Source organism: Aquarana catesbeiana, linkage group LG03 (genome assembly GCF_042186555.1).
Source record: "Aquarana catesbeiana isolate 2022-GZ linkage group LG03, ASM4218655v1, whole genome shotgun sequence".
Lineage (NCBI taxonomy): Eukaryota > Metazoa > Chordata > Amphibia > Anura > Ranidae > Aquarana > Aquarana catesbeiana.
Genome location: NC_133326.1, coordinates 47,868,601 through 47,890,422, shown reverse-complemented (window position 1 = coordinate 47,890,422; position 21,822 = coordinate 47,868,601). Strand labels below are relative to the sequence as shown.

The 21,822-nt window shown below is 43.3% G+C and overlaps 1 protein-coding gene across 1 annotated transcript in view; it reads right to left on the bottom strand.

Annotated features, from left to right (window-relative positions):
• Positions 1–21,822, bottom strand: part of LOC141131334 (aminopeptidase N-like) — a 144,290-nt gene that overhangs the window by 6,577 nt on the left and 115,891 nt on the right. The window contains exons 15-20 of the mRNA XM_073618481.1: positions 16,701–16,848; positions 14,914–15,005; positions 10,037–10,144; positions 7,009–7,176; positions 4,363–4,503; positions 1,923–2,004 (exon numbers count right to left, since the gene is read on the bottom strand). Coding sequence (XP_073474582.1) covers positions 1,923–2,004; positions 4,363–4,503; positions 7,009–7,176; positions 10,037–10,144; positions 14,914–15,005; positions 16,701–16,848 — 739 coding nt within the window. The remainder of the gene's footprint in view (positions 1–1,922; positions 2,005–4,362; positions 4,504–7,008; positions 7,177–10,036; positions 10,145–14,913; positions 15,006–16,700; positions 16,849–21,822) is intronic.

The window sequence follows — 21,822 nt, the reverse complement described above, 5'->3', positions numbered from 1 at the left end:
GTTGGGCGTTTTTGCTGCCCAAATGCTCCTCTCCTGAATGTGCAAGTGATGTTTTTTTTTTCTGCCTCTAAATTCTCCCCTTCTAATACCACCTCTAAACATACCTCTATGTTAGCCTATGGGGTTGATTTACTAAAACTGGAGAGTGAAAATCTTGTGCAGCTGTGCATAGAAACCAATCAGCTTCCAGTTTTTCTTGTGTCAAAGCTGAAGTTAGAAGCTGATTGGCTACCATGCAGAGCTGCACCAGATTTTGCACTCTCCAGTTTTAGTAAATCAACCCCATAGGCTAACATAGGGATGTGTTTAGAGGTAGAAAAAAGAAAACGCCCCCCCTCCTTAAAAGTAGCATTTTTGATGCCCAGTGTGTGTGAGGCCTTAAAGTAATTCAGACTGATTTGCATAAACTGGCACAGAGAAATATGCTACCCTTGCCCATACCATCCCTTTAGGCTATTTGTACAGGAGCAGCCGGTCCATTAGGGGCGCAGGGGTCGTTCCCTCTAGTTTGCAAACGGAGATGCATGCAGGGTGCCAGGTTTGTATGAGTTTTTTTTTTTCCAAGCCACATGATTAGAGCCTAAAGCTCTAATTGGCTTGAAAAAGGTTGGCTCGGGGGCAGCGTACCCACTTGTGACACCAGTGAATCAATATTCGCTATTGTCTTCAGGACTGTGCCATGGAGGGGTGAGTGCGGGGGGACCGTGCAGTGGAGGGGTGAGTGTGGGGGGACCGTGCAGTGGAGGGGTGAGTGCGGGGGGCTGTGCCATGGAGGGCTGAGTGCGGGGGGACCGTGCAGTGAAGAAGTGAGTGCGGGGAGACCGTGCCATGGAGGGCTGAGTGCTTGGGGAATGTGCCATGGAGGGCTGAGTGCGGAGGGACTGTCCCGAGGAAGGATGAGTGCGGGGGGACCGTGCAGTGAAGGGGTGAGTGCGGGGGGGGGGACTGTGCCATGGAGTGCTGGGTGCGGGCGGACCGTGCAGTAAAGGGGTAAGTGCGGGGGGGACCATGCAGTGGAGGGGTGAGTGCGGGGGACTGTGCAGTGGAGGGGTGAGTGCGGGGGGACCGTGCAGTGGAAGAGTGAGTGCGGCTGGACCGTGCAGTGAAGGGGTGAGTGTGGGGGGACCGTGCAGTGAAGGGGTGAGTGCGGGGGGACTGTGCAGTGGAGGGCTGAGTGCAGGCGTACCGTGCAGTAAAGGGGTGAGTGCAGGGGGACCATGCAGTGGAGGGGTGAGTGGGGGGGGGACCGTGGAGGGGTGAGTGCAGACTTGGGGGGTTTGTTTGCCGCACCCCGAAAAAAGTTTAGCACCACCGCCAGATCTGTTTGCTCTTTTAGGGATGTTCGTGTATGCCTCACCAGGAGACTGGCCACCTCATGGTGACTACATTAATGCTCCAAGCAAGCAGATCTGCGTACATGGGAACCATAGCATAACCATACAAGTTTATGGCCCTCTGAGCCATGATAGAGTATGGCTCGCATCATTGGTAGCATTTGGAATGAGCACATGATCGTGTTCAGAGCCATGTAAGTAGTGTTCAAATTGTGAGACACTTTGTGTCTCACAAGACGCTTGCCACATGGCTCTGCACACGACCATCTGCACACGTCACTACTGGAATTCTATTTGAATATATACATGTGTGTGATTGGTTCTTTTGAAAGAATACAAGTGTCTGATTGGCTGATTCTGAAGCCACCACCTTCCTTTGTTATTCATGTTTACAGTATAAATAAAAGCAGGATTTTGCTAAGCTCAACGTGATACCAGCACCTGTCTGTGTTACTTGGAGATAAACAAGCGTGCTTTCCCGGCATTATACAAGAGAGTTATGAATTGTGCTTATTAGCGCACAGAATTATTGGCTTAAAGGAGAAGCTTTAATTAATCCACAACACTAGTACTAACTTAAACCCCTACCTGCTGCAGGTCAAAATCAGTTGAAAATCTTCTGGAAATTCCTGAAATAAGGTAACCAAAAGAGAATGAAGAGCTTCCAAACCTAGAGAGGAAAGGTAAAAAAAAAAATAATATTCTTTTTGCTTTGGCAGGTGAAAATAAAGACTTGGCTAATGATCATATATTTAATTTCCTGACTATCGGTAAAATGTGTGCAATTCCTTTTATGACCTCATATTGGCAATACATCAGGCACATTTTAATAGAGGGATTACTCCCAAAATCTCTCAGGGGAATCAATGATAGGTACCTGCAGGAAAAACTATTTCAGTTAGACCATTTCCATCATATTTTATCTCATTACTCATACTTGACATGTGTAAATCTCTTGGAGAGCTGCTCTAATCTTAAAAGGAGACTTTTCCCTTGATCTTAGGATTGACGGGGTGCTGGCATCTAAATGTACTCACCTGGAAAGTAACAGGTATGTGAATAGAAAGACACCAAGCGTTTTGTTGGCGTGGTTGGTGGAGATCATCCCTGTGCATGTAAAGGGGCACCCAGCGCAGATACTGACTTATGTCACCCTGCCCATAAAGAGATACCTCACTTTTTATATTCTGCCAAAAGTATAGTTTCCACCAATATTTGGTGAATGTTGGTTTACAGTGGATAAACCATGTATGTACTTAAAAAGGAACTATAAAAACCCTCTCTCCAGCGCTCCTCGCCGGCCGCTGACATCTTCAGCCAGTTAGCTTCTGGGTACGGATCTTTGGCCGTTTTCATTGGCCGAGCCATGATGACGTCTCTCCCGCGCATGTCACAGAGCTCATTCATCTCGACAATGCAGAAATTGTACACTGAAGTGTACTTGTACAGGACATACAGGCATGTTAGGGACTTTAATTCAAAAAAGACATAGTGGGGGTTATTTATGAAAGGCAAATCCACTTTGCACTACAAGTGCAGACTACAAGTGCAGACTACAAGTGCAAAGTGCAATTGAAATCGCACTGAAAGTGCACTTAAAAGTGCAGTCGCTGTAAATCTGAGGGGTAGATCTGAAATGAGGAGAAGCTCTGCTGATTTTATCATCCAATCATGTGCAAGCTAAAATGCTGTGTTTTTTTCCCTTGCATATCCCCCTTGAATCTACAGCGACTGCACTTCCAAGTGCACTTTCAGTGCAATGTCAAGTGCACTTTGCACTTGTAGTGCAAAGTGGATTTGCCTTTCGTAAAAAACCCTCAGTATGTCTCTTCTGCAATAAAAATCCTATCTGTTTTCCATTTTTTCCCCCTAAAGTTCCACTTTAATTTAAGAAATTACAACCGTAGGACGACTGGACTAGCAGGTCTTCTATACAATATAGGCTGGCTAGCTACTCTTCAGCAACTCAGAGGAACACCATGATTTAAAGTCCCCAATTTCTGAAAATGTGCTTGAAATTTTTTCATTTTTATCTGACATATTGTTGTACTTAAGGTATACCTGCTTTTTCTGTTCTTTAATATAACAATGATTAATAAAAATATAATATACAAAAAAAAAAAAAGGATAAAGGCACTTGCCCTAAGGGCCCTACAGGACATTTACCACACTTTGTCCTGTAATGGAACCTGGACTGATAATAGATAAAGCAGCTCTCAGGGTATATTCATAGTTCTCTGTATGTAATGCATTAAAGCAGCCTTTCCCAACCTTTTTAACATGAAGTCCCCTAAAACTTTTTGGCTTCCAGGATCACCTGCTATAATAATAATTATATATACCTGCTACCTGCCATAATAATAATTATATTTACATTTCCTAGTACATTAGTGTGATGGCCAGTGAGAGGAATGCTCCTTACTGTACATTTGTGGTCATTGGGAAGAACCCCCCCCCCACACACACATAGATTAAGGCTTACCTGTAGGTGCAAGAAATATCTCCTTAACCTATACGGTTTAGGAGATATTTGCAAAAGACAGGCACGATGTCTACGGCGCATGCGACGTAGACAACGGCACGCAGGTGCACTAAGCGTGCCATTTCTAACGGCGATTGTGCCATTAGTGGCGGCTCCTGCGCGCATGCACGGGAGTGATGTCATCGCGGCTCCGGCCAATCACAGCTATGCGATGCATAGTAGCCCATTATGCTTTACCTTTGCAGGGAAACAAAGAGGAGGTAAAACCCATCAGGGTTTACTTCCTCTTTAAAGTGCTTTAAACTTAAATATAGTAAACTTGTATCGTTGAGGACATGCAGTATTCATTTATGCTTCCCCTGATCACAGCAGAGAGATTCTCTTCCAGCAGGGACTGTAGACCCTCACTAGTGTCCTACTTCCCTCAGCCTGCCGCTGTGATTATACAATTCTTAGAAATCCTATGACATTATTTACTATCATTTTTTGAGAAATTCAACAGCGTCAAAGTACCTTCCTTCTTTACAGTAATGACTGAGCACTTACTTTTCACGGAATGTCTTCCAATGGCTTCTGATAAAGTCCCAGGCAAGACTCTGGCCAACCGAATTCCCGGCAACATATAGAATTGTGGAAATAGTGTCTTGTCTACGAATTTTTGTGGTATCAATTGCATAATCTAATAGTCTAAAAAAAAAAGAACAAAGAAAGTGCTTGTAAAAGCAGAAAGTTTTTTTATCTTAATGCTCCTATGTCCTTTTGTGTGCATCAGCCCCCCTCAGCCCCCCTAAAACTTACCTGAGCGCATCTTTATCCAGCAATGTTGCAGAAGTGTCTCAGCTGCCCAGGTCTCCCCTCCTCATTGTCCTCATTGGATAAGACATCAGTGTGACACGATTGGCTCCCGTTGCTGTCAATCCAGGTCAGTCAGCCAGCCAATCAAGAGAGAGAGGTGGCGGGGCCGGGTCGCGGCTCTGTGTCTGATTGGACACAGGGAGCTGTGACTCAGCTTGGGTGCCCCCACAGCAAGCTGCTTGCTGTGGGGGTACTTAACAGAAGGAAGGGGCCAGGAGCACAGAAGAGGGAGCCGAGAAGAGGAGGATCTGGGCTGCTCTGTGCAAAACCAACTGCACAGAGCAGGTAAGTATAACATGTTTGTTATTTTAAAAAAACAAACAAAAAAACAAGACTTTTCAATCACTTTAATCTATATTGCAGAGCTCTTGTCTTATCTATATGAGGTGTGACAATTTAACCACTTAAGGACTGAGCCTCTTTTTTACACTTGTTGTTCACAAGTTAAAATCATTTTTTTTTGCTAGAAAATTACTTAGAACCCCCAAACATTATATATATATTTTTTTCAAACACCCTAGAGAATAAAATGGCGGTCCTTGCAATACTTTCTGTCACACTGTATTTGCGCAGTGGTCCTACAAGCGCAATTTTTTTGGAAAAAATACACTTTTTTGTATTAAAAAATAAAACAACAGTAAAGTTAGCCCAATTTTTTTTATATTGTGAAAGATAATGTTACGCTGAGGAAATTGATACCCAACATGTCACGCTTCAAAATTGCGCCCGCTCGTGGAATGGCGTCAAACTTTTACCCTTGAAAATCTCCATAGTCAATGTTACCAGTCTTGATTTAAAGAGGAGGTCTAGGGCTATAATTATTGCTCTCGCTCTAACGATCGTGGCAATACCTCACATGTGTGGTTTGAACACCGTTTTCATATGCGGGCGCTACTCACGTGTGCGTTCGCTTCTGCGTGCGAGCTCGACAGGATGGGGTGCTTGAAATTTTTTAAATTTTTTTTCTTATTTTACTTTAAATTTTTTATTTTGACACTGTCTTTTAAAATAAAAATTTTGGGTCACTTTTATTTCTATTAGAAGGAATGTAAACATCCCTTGTAATAGAAAAAAAAGCATGACAGGACCTCTTAAATATGAGATCTGGGGTCAAAAAGACCTCAGATCTCATATTTACACTAAAATACAATTTAAAAAAAATGACACTTGAAAAAAGTCGTCAGCCAGGCATTCACGGGAGAGGACGCGATCATCTCCGCCGCTACCGGCGGGTCCGGTAAGCGGCGGAGACGACCGAAGGACAGAGGGAGGGGGGTGGGCACCTCTCCCGCCAGCGATAAAAGTGATCTTGCGGCGTATCCACTGCGGAAACCACTTTTATCCTAAAGAGAAACACACGCCGTTCCCAAAAAAACCGGGGTTATGGCAGCTAACTAAAGAGTAACGGCAGCAACAAAATACACCCCAAGCAACAATAGACCCTCCCCCAGGAACATAATACACCCACCAGCCACAATAGATCTCCACAAGCAACAATAGATCTGCCTCAGCAACAATAGACCCTACCCCCAGCAACAAAATACACCCCAAGCAACAATAGACCCTCCCCCAGGAACATAATACACCCACCAGCCACAATAGATCTCCACAAGCAACAATAGATCTGCCTCAGCAACAATAGACCCTACCCCCAGCAACAAAATACACCCCAAGCAACAATAGACCCTCCCCCAGGAACATAATACACCCACCAGCCACAATAGATCGCCACAAGCAACAATAGATCTGCCCCAGCAACAAAAAATCCCTGCTAGGAACAATAGGTCCCTCATCAGCCAGCATCAATAGACCTTCCCCCCCCTTAACAGTGGATTGCCTCCAAGAACATAAACCCCCCCAAAGCAAAAGATCCCCCCTCGAGCAAAAATAGATACATCCCCCAGCAACACTACAACTCCCAGTTACAATAGATCCCCAGCAGTCAGCATCAATAGACCCTCCAGCACACCCCAAGCCCCCTTTGCCAGTATATAAATTCTATACTGGAGGTGCCGGCACTGAGTTCCCCCATGTTCCCGCTGAAAAAAGATCTGTTTTCTGCGCCATGGAAAGACAACCTTTGCATAATCCAGTAAAGCCACCGAGAAAAGATATAGGAGAAGGTAAAGGGGGAAATAAAAAAGAGAGAAGAAGCGGAATAACAAAGGTTCCCAGGGGTTGATGCATCCAACAAAGTGCTCAGATATATTTATGATCATCACAGCCACGGTGGAAATTCATGAGAAGAGGCAGCCGAAGAGCATTAGATATAACTATCCATTCCAGCTCAGTAATTATTGTCTAAGACTGTTCAGCATATCCTAAAGGAATTCTTACCTGTTAAGGATCCAGGGTTCCTTGCTACAGGACAGACTTGTTCTCAGTTTATCTGCTTCTTGTGCATTATCTGTCTTTTTAAATTTTTGCCATGCAAAGTTCCACTCTTCTTCTCCCCCTCTTGCTATTGCATTGCAGTAAATAGTGTATCTCAGGTTTGGATGAATTCTGTGGATACATACAAATGATATTGAGGTATAATTTTTATATCAGTACTATTATATTCAAATGTGGTAATTCCTCTGTACAACAATGTTAGATCAGTTATTAAGCATGTCATTAAGCATGTCATTTTAACACTGAAAGTTGTGAAATTAAAAGACTACAGCATAAGCGGAATTCTGTTAGTTGGGAAAAGATGTTATGTTAATACATACACTATATTGTGAAAAGTATTGGGACACCTGCCTTCACACGCCCAGGAACTTTAATGGAATCCCAGTCTTAGTCCGTAGGGTTCAATACTGAGTTGGCCCACCCTTTGCAGCTATAACAGCTTCAACTCTTCAGGCACTGATATCGCAGTCTCCACTCCAATTCATCCCAAAGGTGTTCTATTGGGTTGAGGTCAGTACTCTGTGCAGGCCAGTCAAGTTCCTTCACCCCCAAACTTGCTCATCCATGTGTAGCAAGGTCTCGGACCTCCAAAGGCTTAATGGTGACCTCCAGAGTCAGGGATAGCTGACATCCGTCTTTGTAGAGTGGGTTACAAGGCATGGTGGGTGTAATGCAAGATGGAGTGGTGGGCGCCAGACACTTTTTAAATGCAAAATAGATTTATTGTCTCTTAACAGAACTGTGGAAGAGCGGGTTAGGGCCAGGACACCCTTAAGTAGATGCAATGATAATTGGCAAACTCTGAGACTTCTATAGGTAGACAGCTATACAGTGGAAGGCCTCCAGCCGGACACCACTTCTGTAAAGGTAGGACCGCTGTCTCCTATGGCAAAAATCTTGTAACACTAACGGTAGTTGTACTTAGCTATTGGTAACACAGAATAGTTCTCCTCACACTTTACAGTCTCTCACTGTAGATCTTCACTCACTGAGCTCCCAGTCTCTCCCTAGACTTTTGGACCCAATCGTCACTCCATCCCCTGAGCTCTTCCACTCCCATAACTCAGTATCCTCCTCAAGCGTAACCCCCGCTTCCCTGCTGGGTCCTTGGCTTGGCAGATACTCTTCAAGCATCACCCTTGCTGACCTGCTAGGTTCCTGGCTTGGCACTCACTGATGCTCTTAAGCGTCACCTCTGCTGTCCCCCTGGGTCCCTGGCTTGGCACTTGTTGAAGTTTACCCACTTTTTCACCGTCCCTGGTTGGTGAGAAGACTGCTCTGGTACTGGCTCCAGCTCACTCACAGTGGTCTCCGGTAACAAGGTGAATGGTCCCTTAGTGGCGACAACTTCCCCTCTACCTCTGACTTCAACTGGTTCCCCGTCCGGCTGAACTGTTACTCTCGGTTGGACTCCAATCCTGCTGTCCCAATCCTGAGCTGCTTCTCTTGCTTCTGGATAGGTCCTCAGACAGCCTAGCAGCCAGATGTCCCTGGGATAGGCCTCAGGATTCCGGCCTAGCAGCCCCGGGCAGCATAACACACATCCACCCAGACAGCCATCCAGGTGGCACAGAACCCCGATCACCTGACTCCACCCAAATAATTAAGCTCTCCCAGCAGGCCAAGGGGCTTAAAGAAACCCCTGCCCATTGGCTGAGACATCCCATCCATTCATAACCTGACCTTGCTAAGCCCTTGTCAATCTAATGTTACCAGCATAACGCCACCTAGCGACAGAAGAGAGAAGGTGCAGCAAGTCCAGAACTAGAGAGGAATCTAGGATCTACTAACAATTAACCAGGACAACTACTGCCTGGCAAACTAACTTTACTTAGCAACCATGCCTAAACACGAGGGTGCTACACATGTCTTTATGGACCTTTCTTTGTGCACTGGTGTGCAGTCATGTTGGAACAGGAACGGGCCACCCCCAAACTGTTCCCACAAAGTTGGGAGCATGAAATTGTCCAAAATATCTTGGTATGCTGATGCCTTAAGAGTTCCCTTCACTGGAACTAAAGGGCCAAGCCCAATCCCTGAAAAACAACCCCACACCATAATCCCCCCTCCACCAAATGATTTGGACCAGTGCACAAAGCAAAGACCATAAATACATGGGTGAGCAAGTTTGGGGTGGAGGAACTTGACTGGCCTGCACTTCAACCCGATAGAACACCTTTGGGATAAATTAGAGCTGAGAGCCAGGTCTTCTTGTTCACATTAGTGCCTGACAAATTTGCTTCTGGAAGAATGGTCAAACATTCCCATTGACACACTCCTAAACCTTGTGGACAGCCTTCCGAGAAGAGTTGAAGCTGTTATAGCTGCAAAGGGTGGGCCATGTCAATATTGAACCCTACGCACTAAGACTGGGATGCCATTAAAGTTCATGTGCGTGTAAAGGCCGGCGTCCCAATACTTTTGGTAATATAGGTTATGTGTGCATGGACACACAGGCTAACATAGAGGGGCATAAAAAAAAAAATTGCCGAAGCCTGTAAAAGTGGTGTATTTTAAGCCCTGTATATTTAGGCTACATTCACACCGCGGCTGCGTTGGCAGTAAAGCACCGCTCGTTTTAGCAGCACTTTACCGTTGTTTTAGCAGCACTTTTCAGCCACTAGCGGAGCACTTTTAACCCCTGCTAGCAGCTGAAGAAGGGGTTAAAAGTGCCGTGGTGGTTCGGAAGCGCTACCCATGCATTCCAATGAGAAGGGATGGTGTAGGAGCACTCTATATAGCGCTCCCAAACCGCCCCAAAGATGCTGCTTGCAGGACATTTTGTAGCGTCTCGCAAGCGCACCACCCCAATGTGAAAGCACTTGGGCTTTCACACTGGGGAGGCATGAGAGCCAGTTTTTTAGGCACTTTTAGGCGACAATTCTAGAGCTAAAATGCATGAAAACTGCCTTCAGTGTGACAGGGGTCTAACTGTAGATAAAAGCCAATTGTTGGTTTTGTAAATACATACTTATTCACATTTGTTTCCATCCAATCCCTGAATTGCTGAGTTGCTAGTTCTCTACATTCTGTGATGCCATAGGCGCAGGCTGTGCTGACTGCAATTATTTCAGCGTATCTGTAGAGAAAATGAAAAACAAAATAGACTGGCAAGATATTCAGGAAAATGATTTCCAATACTGAGAATTATGTGAAAACCCAAAAACATACAGTAACTGATAACAGTGGCAGCAATATGTTAACATTGTTGAAAGGAAAATATGCTTTTCCACAGTAATCAGATAACACCTCCACATTTAGGTCTTGCTCACATGGGGTTTACACCTGTGCGAAGGCCGTGTTTACTCACAAGGGGATGCATGGGTGTTCCATGCATTGCTGTGCAGACAGTCCTATTCATGTCATTTGGGATGCAGCAGCTGTACAGACGCAGCCGCTCCTCCAAAACTGACATCTGCTGGGTGGGGTTGTGGGTCAGGGACACTCACCTGCACAAATGTCAAATTGGGAGCAGCCTCTGTGTCCATGCAGCCGCTGTGTCCCAATTGATATGAATGGGACTGCCTGAAAGGCAATGCACAGAACGCCTGTGTATCCCCATGCAGGTAAACACGACCCTCACACAAGTGTACACTGTAGTATATCCCTTATGATCAAGGCCTTAAAAATGAAAGCATAGTTCTGACATTTCATTAATGTTAAAGGCTCACCACATTCCACTGTGGCAGGTTCTGAAGAAGTGCAGAGAGCAGGCCTACTACTACCCTATATGAAATGCCACTTGAGGCAGGTGTAAGGGCCCAAAACAGAGAGCAAGGTCTGCCCAGTGATTTTAGAAAGTTCCTGTGCTCTGTGTCCTGGGACTGGTAGATAATGCAACCATCTGCAGGCTGTCCTAGCCAGGCTATGGAGAGCAGCTGTAGGATGGGAACATCTGAGGGCCTATTCACACTATAGAGCTGAGGTAATGCTTGCTTTACTGAAACCCGAGGCAATACACTTCACATACATTGATGTGATATGGTGTCATTCATTTGAATGGCACCTCTATGTACCTTGCTGATTGACTAACGTGCATTGTGCTGCACTGCACAGCCAAAAAATGGTGCATTGCCACTTGTGTTGCTGCAATGTGATGTGCAGTAGCTGGCGTGAACAAATTTCAAGGTAACAGCTGTGAGGTGAGCCTTAAGTACCCCCACTGCGAATTTGCCCCGGTTGGTGATTTCTCAAGTCTTCAAGCTGGACATTGTAAAATCATTGTTGGCTCTAATGTAAACCTAAAGTTTTGCCACAGTTAGCCTGGACAAGCTGCCATATTAGAAAATGTATTTCAATACAGCGGCCCAGTGGTTAGCAGTCCTGCCTTACATCACTAGGTCAGGTTAAATCCCAACCACGACACTTCCTGTATGGAGCATATATGTTCTTCCTGTGCTTGTGTGGGTTTCCTATGGGTACTCTGGCTTTCTCCAACACTAGGGCACAAGTGGCAATATAGACAAGATCTAATTAACCAGCCAGTATTTCTATGGAGGGTGGGAGAAAACCCACACAAGCACAGGATCTGCAGACTCCATGCCGGTAGTGTTCTGGTTGAGATTCAAACCAAGGACCCCATGGCTGGAATACATAAAGGCTAACCACTATGCCACCTCAAAACAAAATACCATCCAGTCAGAGTTCAATCTAGGTAAATGGTCTGATTACAGCGCCTGTGTTTTTCCTCCAACATAAATAAGCCCAGGGCTTTTTTCAGCAGAACTGAATGTATGTAAAGGCAAGAGGTGCTGGGGTGTCCGGAGGGTCTATTGATGCTGGGTGCTGGGGAATCTATTGTTGCTGGAGGGGATCGATTTTTGCGGAGGAAGAGGGTCCATTGTTGCTGGGGAGGTCTTCCGTTGCTCATGGGGGATTTATTGTTGCTGGGGTGGGTCTTATGTAGCTGGGGGGACAGTTGTTACTGGCAGGGATCTACTGTTGAGGGAGGGGTCTTTGTTGCTGCCTGCTGGAGGGTCTATTGATGCCGGCTACTGGGGAATCTATTGCTGCTGGAGGAGATCTATTTTTGCAGGGGGTCTATTGTTGCTGGGGAGGCCTATTGTTGCTGGTGGGGCATCTATTGTTGCTAGGTAGTGGGTCTTATGTTGCAGGGGGATAAATCATTGCTGGGATGGATCTACTGTTGGGGGATGGGTCTAATGTTGCTGGTTACTGGAAGGTCTATTAATGCTGACTGTTGGGACTCCATTGTTGCTGGGGTGTCCATTGTTGCTAGATCTATTTCATCGGCTTTCTTGTTCTTTCTTGTTATCATTAACAAATTCCTTACAAAATACTTAGCACGACAAAATGATACTTTATTCTGCACTCTCTAAAAGGGATGGTACTGGGAGGTGGCTAAAGCGTGGAACCAAGGACCGGTGTTGGAGGTGGGTCGGGAGCGGAGTCAAGGCGTGACTCAGAAGGGAGGAGTTCCCGCGCCTATTCTCTGAGAAAAAAAGCCCTGAATAAGCCCATTTCATTTTGAACATGAACCATATACAAGACTATACTGTCAAAGACACAAGAAAATTAGCATGGTAAAAATGCCTAAACAAGGAGTTGATCAAGAAAAAGAATAAACCTTCATAAAGCATAGTGAACTTTGTTGTAACAAGAAAAAAAAATCCTTTCTAACCCTCACAGGCATTAAAATACTGATAATATTGTATGGCAAAATAAATGTATAGTCCACTAGATAAAAATGTATCCTAGTATGTATATTAAGTTGCACTGTGCTTAACCGCTTAGCGATTGCCCCACACAGATATACTGTGATTGGACACAGAGGGAGCCAATCAGCGGGTTAAGCGGATGCAATCTTCGATCGCTAATCGCTCGGGAGAAAGGCAGACCGCCATTCTGTGAGAGGGGAATGTACTGATTTACCTTCCCCCAGTCAAAGCACATGCCCCACAGTTAGCAAGCACTCCCAGGGAACACCCTTTGATCACCCCTGATGTTAACCCCTTCCCTGCCAGTGTCATTAATACAGTGACAGTGCATTGTTTTTAAGCACTGATCGCTGTATTCGTGTCACTGGTCTCCAAAAAGACAGTTAGGTGAAAAGTTAGGTGTCTGATTTGTTCGCCGCAATATCGCAGTCCTGCTATAAGTCTCTTATCGCTGCCATTACTAGTAAAAAAAATAAAAACTATCCCATAGTTTGTAGACGCTATAACTTTTGCGCAAACCAATCAATATACACGTATTTGGATTTTTTTTTTACCAAAAATATGTAGCAGAATACATATTGGCCCAAATTGATGAAGAAATTAGATTTTTTACATTTTTTTATTGGGAGTGTTTTACATCAGAAATTTAAAAAATATTATTTTGTTTTCAAAATTGACAGGTTCTTTTTTTTGTATGTATTGCAAAAAATAAAAACCGCAGAGGTGATCAAATACCACCAAAAGAAAGCACTATTTGTGGGAAAAAAAGGACATAAATGTTATTTGGTTACAGCGTCGCACGATCGCGCAACTGTCAATTAAAGTAATGCAGTGCCGTATCCCAAAAAATGGCCTGGTCATTATGGTGGTAAACCTTCCAGAGCTGAAGTGGTTAAAGAGACCCTGTCATCACACCATTAATTTTAGCAAACACCTTTCCTTAACATTATATGTGCATTTAATGTATTTTTTGTATTTTATTGATCTGTAAAAGCTCCCCTTGTGTAGACATCTAGAAGCCCTGAGACTTCTGCTGGGTTCCCCAATCTTGGACGTGATGTCACCAGCCCCAGAAAATTCAGAGCTGTCATTCAAGTGAAACTCTACAATATCCCCCCTATACACTTATACAACACTGATGTTGTGTAGCAGCTGTGGAACTTTTGTAAGTGTATATGTATATGCTGGAATAAAGAAGCTATCTTTGGAACATACTATGCTATGATATGTGTTTATTGCTTTTCCATTTGGTGCTGTTAACTGCTGCCATGAATGGTCAGAGGAACTGTGGTGTGGGGAGATCCCATTGCATCTAAAGTGCTTATGACTATTTAATACTGTGGGGGGGGGGGGGGGGGGGTAAAGGTTGATTATTTCACTTGGTATGAAGTGTTAACAGGTTGGTGTTGTGCACTGGATGGTGGAGACACCTTTACATGCTGAATTTACTTAACAAGCATTATTGACCCTTATTTTTTTTATACATGGTTCATATTATTTGGTAGGAGGCTATTTTACCTATGTAAGCACAGAATTCTACTTCTGTTTGCACTGGAAAGTGATGTATGCACTATTGACTGTTCATTTTTGGTATTCTTCTGCTATGAAATGGGACCTTTTTTAATTATATTTATTAAGGACTTTATTAATTATTGCACTGTGTATATTAGTTAAGGTTTTGAGTTCTATGTTTGTTTTTATTTTTATTATGGAATATTAATTTTATTTATTCATTTATGCACTCATTTTGTTAAGAGTGATTTAGCGCTGCACTGTATATTTATTTATTTGTCCTGGCAGTTGCATAAAATTTTATGTAGGGAGGTGAGGGGAGAGGCGGAGGAGCTGGGCCAGCACAGAGAATAGACACTCCCAGAGGAGGAAAAGGTTGTGGCGTGCAAGGGGGTGGGAGCTGCGATAGGGAAATTACTCCCTCTAAATTTCTAACAAAGGCACATGACAAGTGAATGTTAAAAAAATATGAAGAGGAAAAACACTGCAAGTAAATATTTAAAATACTTCATTTTTGTGCTTTTACCTGCAATTGTTTAGGTTGGTAACAGGGTCTCTTTAAAGCAGGTTGCGCTGTCTGCCACAAACAAAAACTACAACTATCACTGAATTTTTTAAAACTCAGCACCTAAGAAGATGCACATTCTATAGTACTTACTGCTCTGTTAAGGTTGTCATTCTTTCAGTAAAGTTATTCGTCTTGTTTTTAAAATACAAAAACCATGGTGCAACTTGCTGTCTCATGTAGGCCTGTAGAGAAACATTACAGGTTTAGTTTATGCTGGCCATATATTATGTGATATACACAATTGATTTTTAGGTGTTGGAGAGGCTAAGAAGTTTCTGACCAAGTGTTCAACTTTATAGGAAAAGTATAGGTAGTGACGGGACAAGGCCATCCAGCTCCCAGGAAAAGATGTCAAATGGCGCCTCCCCCCCAAGAGATGTATAAGCATTGTCTGTCAACAAAAATCCTCCCCGAAAAAAAATTGAGCACTAATCTGCATACTTACCCCCTTTTTTTTTTAAAATAATTTTTATCGAGTTTTACAGCTTTAAACAGAACAACATTTGGCGACTACAATAGAATTTGCCGTAAACTGGCCATGCAGGGCCGTGCAACAAAATACACATACTCCTAACGATCTAATGACACCCCCCTCCACCCCCACCCAACCAAACCCAAATCTGTATCCCACCCAATCCTGAAGCCCCATCAGACTGGAGCGTTAAAACTAGATAATTCAGTTCCCATATCAAGTGTGTAGTAGCTGGATGACCGCAGATCACCAGGTCTGTATATGTCACATACATCTGAGTCAATAATTGTGAAAGTTATCTCTGATTCCATCGAAGTAGAGGACCTTAATGTTAAACTATCTATGAATCATTGTTATATTAGTCCCTGTCCAGCCTGCCACACAAGAGTAAATATCTACTATTTTTTGCATTCCTCATCCTACAATCACCCTACAGTAGAAGAGGAGTCCAGCCATGCCTGCCAAACCTTCATAAATTTCTTTTCACAACCCCTGGAGATATAGGTGGCTTTATAGAAGGGGATCATTGAATTAACCAATCCCTTCCAGAAGGACACAGTTGGAGGAATCGGCTTTTTCCAATGCAGCAGAATAGCCTTGCGGGAGTAAAATAATAAAACATTAAGAAGGGTTCTGTGTGCATTAGCCGGGACCACAGGATCCACTAAACCTAGAAGACAAACCGAGATGCACTGCGGAATCAGGTTGGTAAGGATATCAGTTATGCATTTCAGGATCCCTTTCCAGAAAGCACTAATGGCTTGGCAATTCCAAAAGATATGTTCAAAAATGGCAGGGGAGTGTGTGCATCTCGAACATACCGCTGTGTAAGATGGGTAAATCCCCGCCAGTAGGGCTGGGGTATAGTAAATTTGGTGTAGAAATTTGAAATGTATCAGTCTATCTCTAGATGAAACTAGGTATTTAAATGGGCGGTCCCAAATGTTATCCCAGTCTTTTCCATCTATGTTTGGTACCTCCATCTGACATTTTTCCCTACATCGGAGCATCCTATCAGGAGTTATACTAAACAACTCTATATAGGTTATTGACAGTGTTTTAGTTAAAGAATCATCCTGTAATACGTTTTCCAAGACTGAGCCTCAATTGTCAGGGCTCGGAATTGTGACTGGTATGCATGCCTCAATTGTAGGTATCGGAAAAAATTGCATGCTTACCCCTAAACATAAATTTGCTTTGAAAACCAAAATTCTCCCCAAACAAAAATTATTTTTCCTTCTATATGAATATGATATGAGGATTGGCGCTCTGCAGTTGGGATTTTTTGCACCAGTGGCTCATCATTTAAGATGTCTGCACCATTTTGGCCCTTTTGAAGAGGGACCTAAATTGGTAAGCTGTGATAAGGCAATGATTAGTGACACAATCCCTGCTGTCTGGTTACCTTCATTGGTCCATACACCTCGGTACGATCAAACATCTGTACAAAGTAACTAAGACTGCTCAGGGCTGCCTGCCAAGGCATGTACTCAACCTCTTTGGATAGGAATTTGGTGGTGTCAAGTGCTCTCGTTGTGCTTACATGTTTAGCTCTAAAATATAAAAAAAAAATATGATAAATACATAAATTACAATCTCTAAAATATCTAAATATGACAATTATATAAATACAGTACTATCAGATGGGGGTCATAGGAGACCACCAGACAATATGAGGGCAAGGCCACTTCCACAGTCAGATAGTAGATTGTTGTGTGGTAAGTGGGTGTAGTCTATTGCAAATGGGCCTGGTTAAACAGGCATCGTTTGATGTGATCTATATATTTTTGAGCTTGGTAAATAGTGATGACTTAAAAAAACTGTCATGAAAAACGTGAAGGCAGCCATTTCTGACCTCTCCGTTTGAAATGAATAGTTGCCTGGCGGTCAGACTGACCCAAACCAAGAACAAATACACAAGTAAGGACTTTGGATATTTCTCTGACTTTTCTGAGTAGCTTATTTCTTCAGGATCAGTAACTCAAAAATGATTAAAGTCTGAGACAGCTTAAATTTTCAGAAATAGGTCAGCAATGGCAGCACCCATACTTCTCCCAAGACAAGTAGATATTCAGTATTTCAATAACACAACACCACACCCAAACCTATCTTCAATGCACTATTACTGCATCCATGTTCCAAATGACTGCTAGAAACAGAAGAGACCATTGCATGTTACAGGAGGCTGCTTGCAGGACCACTTACATGTTGCAGATTGAGGAGTGTCACTATTAAAAATATGTTACATTATATTATAGAATATGAACAATATATAGATATAGATATAGATATATACACAGCGGATATAAAAATTCTACACACCTCTGTTAAAATGTCAGGTTTTTGTGATGTAAAAAAATGAGACAAAGATAAATAATTTCAGAACTTTTTCCACCTTTATTGTGACCTATAAACTGTACAACTCAATTGAACACAAACTAAAATCTTTCATAGGGGGGGGTAAAAATAAAAAACTAAAATAAAGTGGTTGCATAAGTGTGCACACCCTCATATAACTGGGGATGTAGCTGTGTTCAGACCTGAGCAATCACATTCAAACTCATGTTAAATAGGAGTCAGTACACACCTGCCATCATTTGAAGTGCCTGTGATTAACCCCAAATAAAGTTCAGCTGTTCTAGAAGGTCTTTCCTGGCATTTTCTTAGTCGCATCCTACAGCAAAAGCCATGATCCGTAGAGAGCTTCCAAAGCATCTAAGAGATCTCATTGTTGAAAGGTATCAGTCAGGAGAAGGATACAAAAGAGTTTCCAAGGCATTAGATATACCATGGAAAACAGTGTAGACAGTCATCATCAAGTGGAGAAAATATGGCACAACAGGGACATTACCAAGAACTGGACGTCCCTCCAAAATTGATGAAAAGACGAGAAGAAAATTGGTCAGGGAGGCTGCCAAGAGGCCTACAGCAACATTAAAGGAGCTGCAGGAATATCTGGCAAGTACTGGCTGTGTGGTACATGTGACAACAATCTCCTGTATTCTTCTTATGTCTGGGCTATGGGGTAGAATGGCAAGACGGAAGCCTTTTCTTATGAAGAAAAACATCCAAGCCCAGCTAAATTTTGCAAAAACACACCTGAAGTCTCCCAAAAGCATGTGGGAAAATGTGTTCTGGTCTGATGAAACCAAGGTTGAACTTTTTGGCCATAATTCCACAAAATATGTTTGGCGCAAAAACATACATCCAAATCAACAAAGGAATGGCTTCACCAGAAGAAGATTAACCACTTCAGCCCCGGAAGATTTGGCTGCTCAATGACCAGAGCATTTTTTGCGATTCGGCACTGCTTCGCTTTAACTGACAATTGTGCAGTCGTGCGATGCTGTACCCAAACAAAATTAATGTCCTTTTTTTCCCACAAATAGAGATTTATTTTGGTGGTATTTGATCATCTCTGCGGTTTTTATTTTTTGTGCTATAAACAAAAAATGAGCGACACTTTTGAAAAAAACACAATGGTTTGTACTTTTTGCTATAATAAATATCCTCAATTTAAAAAAAAAAGCAATTTTTTTTTCTCAGTTTAGGCCAATATGTATTCTTCTACATATTTTTGGTAATAAAAATCTCAATAAGTGTATATTAATTATAGCGTCTACAAAATAGGGGATAGATTTATGGCATTTTTATTATAATTTTTTTACTAGTAATGGCGGCGATCTGAGATTTATATCGAGACTGCGACATTATGGCGGACACATCAGACACTTTTGACACATTTTTGGGTCGACTGACAATTATAAAGCGATTAGTGCTTAAAAATGCACTGATTACTGTATAAATGTCACTGGCAGGGAAGGAGTTAACATTAGGGGGAGATCAAGGGGTTAACTGACTGTGTGTGTTCTAACTGTGGGGGGGAGGGGACTGACTATAGGAGATGACAGATCGTGGTTCCTAGCTATTAGGAACTCGCGATCTGCATCTCCTCTCAGAACAGAACAAGCATTTGTGTGTTTACACACACACGTCCCTGTTCTGCCTCTCATGCCCACGATCGCTCGTGGCTGGCGATCATCGCGACCGCCGGTCACGAGCATAGGCACCCCTGCAATGCAGTGGGCGCGCCTGCTACCCCACTTAAAGGAGCCGATGTATAGCTATGACAGCTTGCGGGAACAGGAGATGCCCTCGCAATCTGACAGATTTGGAGTGTTTTTGCAAAGAAGAGTGTGCAGATATTGCCAAGTCAAGATGTGCCATGCTGATAGACTCATACCCAAAAAAATTGAGTGCTGTAATAAAATCAAAAGGTGCTTCAACAAAGTATTAGTTTAAGGATGTGCACACTTATGCAACCATTTTAGTTTTTTCTTCCCTTCACCTAAAAAAATTCAGTTTGTTTTTCAACTGAGTTGTACAGTTTATAGATCACATTAAAGGTGGAAAAAATTCTGAAATGATTTATCTTTGTCCCATTTTTTTACATCACAGAAACCTGACATTTTAACAGGGGTGTATATCCCCTGTATATAAATACAGTATCTCACAAAAGCGAGTACACCCCTCCTATTTTGGTAAATATTTTATTCTATCTTTTCATGTGACAACACTGAAGAAATTACACTTTGCTACAATGGAAAGAAGTGAGTGTACAGCTTGTATAACAGTGTAAATTTGCTGTCCCCTCAAAATAACTCAAGCCATTAATGTCTAAACTGCTGGCAAGAAAACACCCCTAAGTGAAAGTGTCCAAATTGGGCCCAATTAGCCATTTTCCCTCCCCCGTGTCATGTGACTCGGTAGTGTTACAAGGTCTTAGGTGTGAATGAGGAGCAGGTGTGTTAAATTTGGTGTTATCTCTCTCACTTTCTCATACTGGTCACTGGAAGTTCAACATGGCACCTCATGGCAAAGAACTCTGAGGATCTGAAAAAAAGAATTATTGTTCTACATAAAGATGGCCTAGGCTATAAGAAGATTGGCAAGACTCTGAAACTGAGCTGCAACACTGTGGCCAAGACCATACAGCGGTTTAAAAAGGACAGGTTCCACTCAGAACAGGCCTCGCCATGGTCCACCAAAGAAGTTGAGTGCACGTGCTCCGCATCATATCCAGAGGTTGTCTTTGTGAAATAGACTTATGAGTGCTGCCAGCATTTCTGCAGAGGTTGAAGGGATTGGGGATCAGCCTGCCAGTGCTCAGACCATACGCCGCACACTGCATCCAATTGGTCTGCATAACTGTCGTCCCAGAAGGAAGCCTCTTCTAAAGATGATGCACAAGAAAGCCCGCAAACAGTTTGCCGAAGACAAGCAGACTAAGGACACGGATTACTGAAACCATGTCCTGTGGTCTGATGAGACCAAGATAAACTTATTTGGTTCAGATGGTGTCAAACGTGTGTGGCGGCAACTAGGTGAGGAGTACAAAGACAAGTGTGTCTTGCCTACAGTCAAGCATGGTGGTGAGAGTGTCATGGTCTGGGGCTGCATGAGTGCTGCCAGCATTGGGGAGCTACAGTTCATTGAGGGAACCATGAATGCCAACATGTACTGTGACATACTGAAGCAGAGCATGATCCCCTCCCTTTGGAGACTGGGCCACAGGGCAGTATTCCAACATGATAGCGACCCCAAACACACCTCTAAGATGACCACTGCCTTGCTAAAGAAGCTGAGGGTAAAGATGATGGACTGGCCAAGCATGTCTGAAGACCTAAACCCTATTGAGCATCTGTGGGGCATCCTCAAACAGAAGATGGAGGAGCGCAAGGTCTCTAACATCCACCAGTTCCGTGATGCCGTCATGGAGGAGTGGAAGAGGACTCCAGTGGCAACCTGTGAAGCTCTAGTGAACTTCATGCCCAAGAGGGTTAAGGTAGTGCTGGAAAATAATGGTGGCCACACACAATATTGACACTTTGGGCCCAATTTGGACATTTTCAATTAGAGGTGTACTCACTTTTGTTGCCAGTGGTTTAGACATTAATGGCTGTGTGTTGAGTTATTTTGAGGGGACAGCAAATTTACATTGTTATACAAGCTGTACACTCTCTACTTTACATTGTAGTAAAGTGTCAATTCTTCAGTGTTGTCACATGAAAAGATATAATAAAATATTTACAAAAATATGAGGGTGTACTCACTTTTGTGAGATACTGTATATATACAGTATATACACACCCCATTCCTCTATACTACGTTGATACATTTTCCTCTTCTGTGCTTTCCTTGTATGCATTGTTTATGCCTTCCTCTCCCAAATTACTCCAGTATGTAGACATGTGCAGTCTATTTTCTCCACTGCAGGTGGCGCTCAACCAGCAGCAGCATTGCACAGGGAGAGGAAGTCAAGAGGAACCTATATCCTCTATGGATTCCTGGGTCACTAGGGGGCAGCTATCCGATTGGATGCTAATGCCCCATGTGACTTAGGTGGCCATCTTGGGTTGGACAGAATCTACTTTACACCCTGGCACCTGGGCATGGCAGGCATTTTGTGAGTGGCTAAAGTAGCGACAAATCACCTGTCTGTCAGGGACAGTGCGTAGCATTAGGGA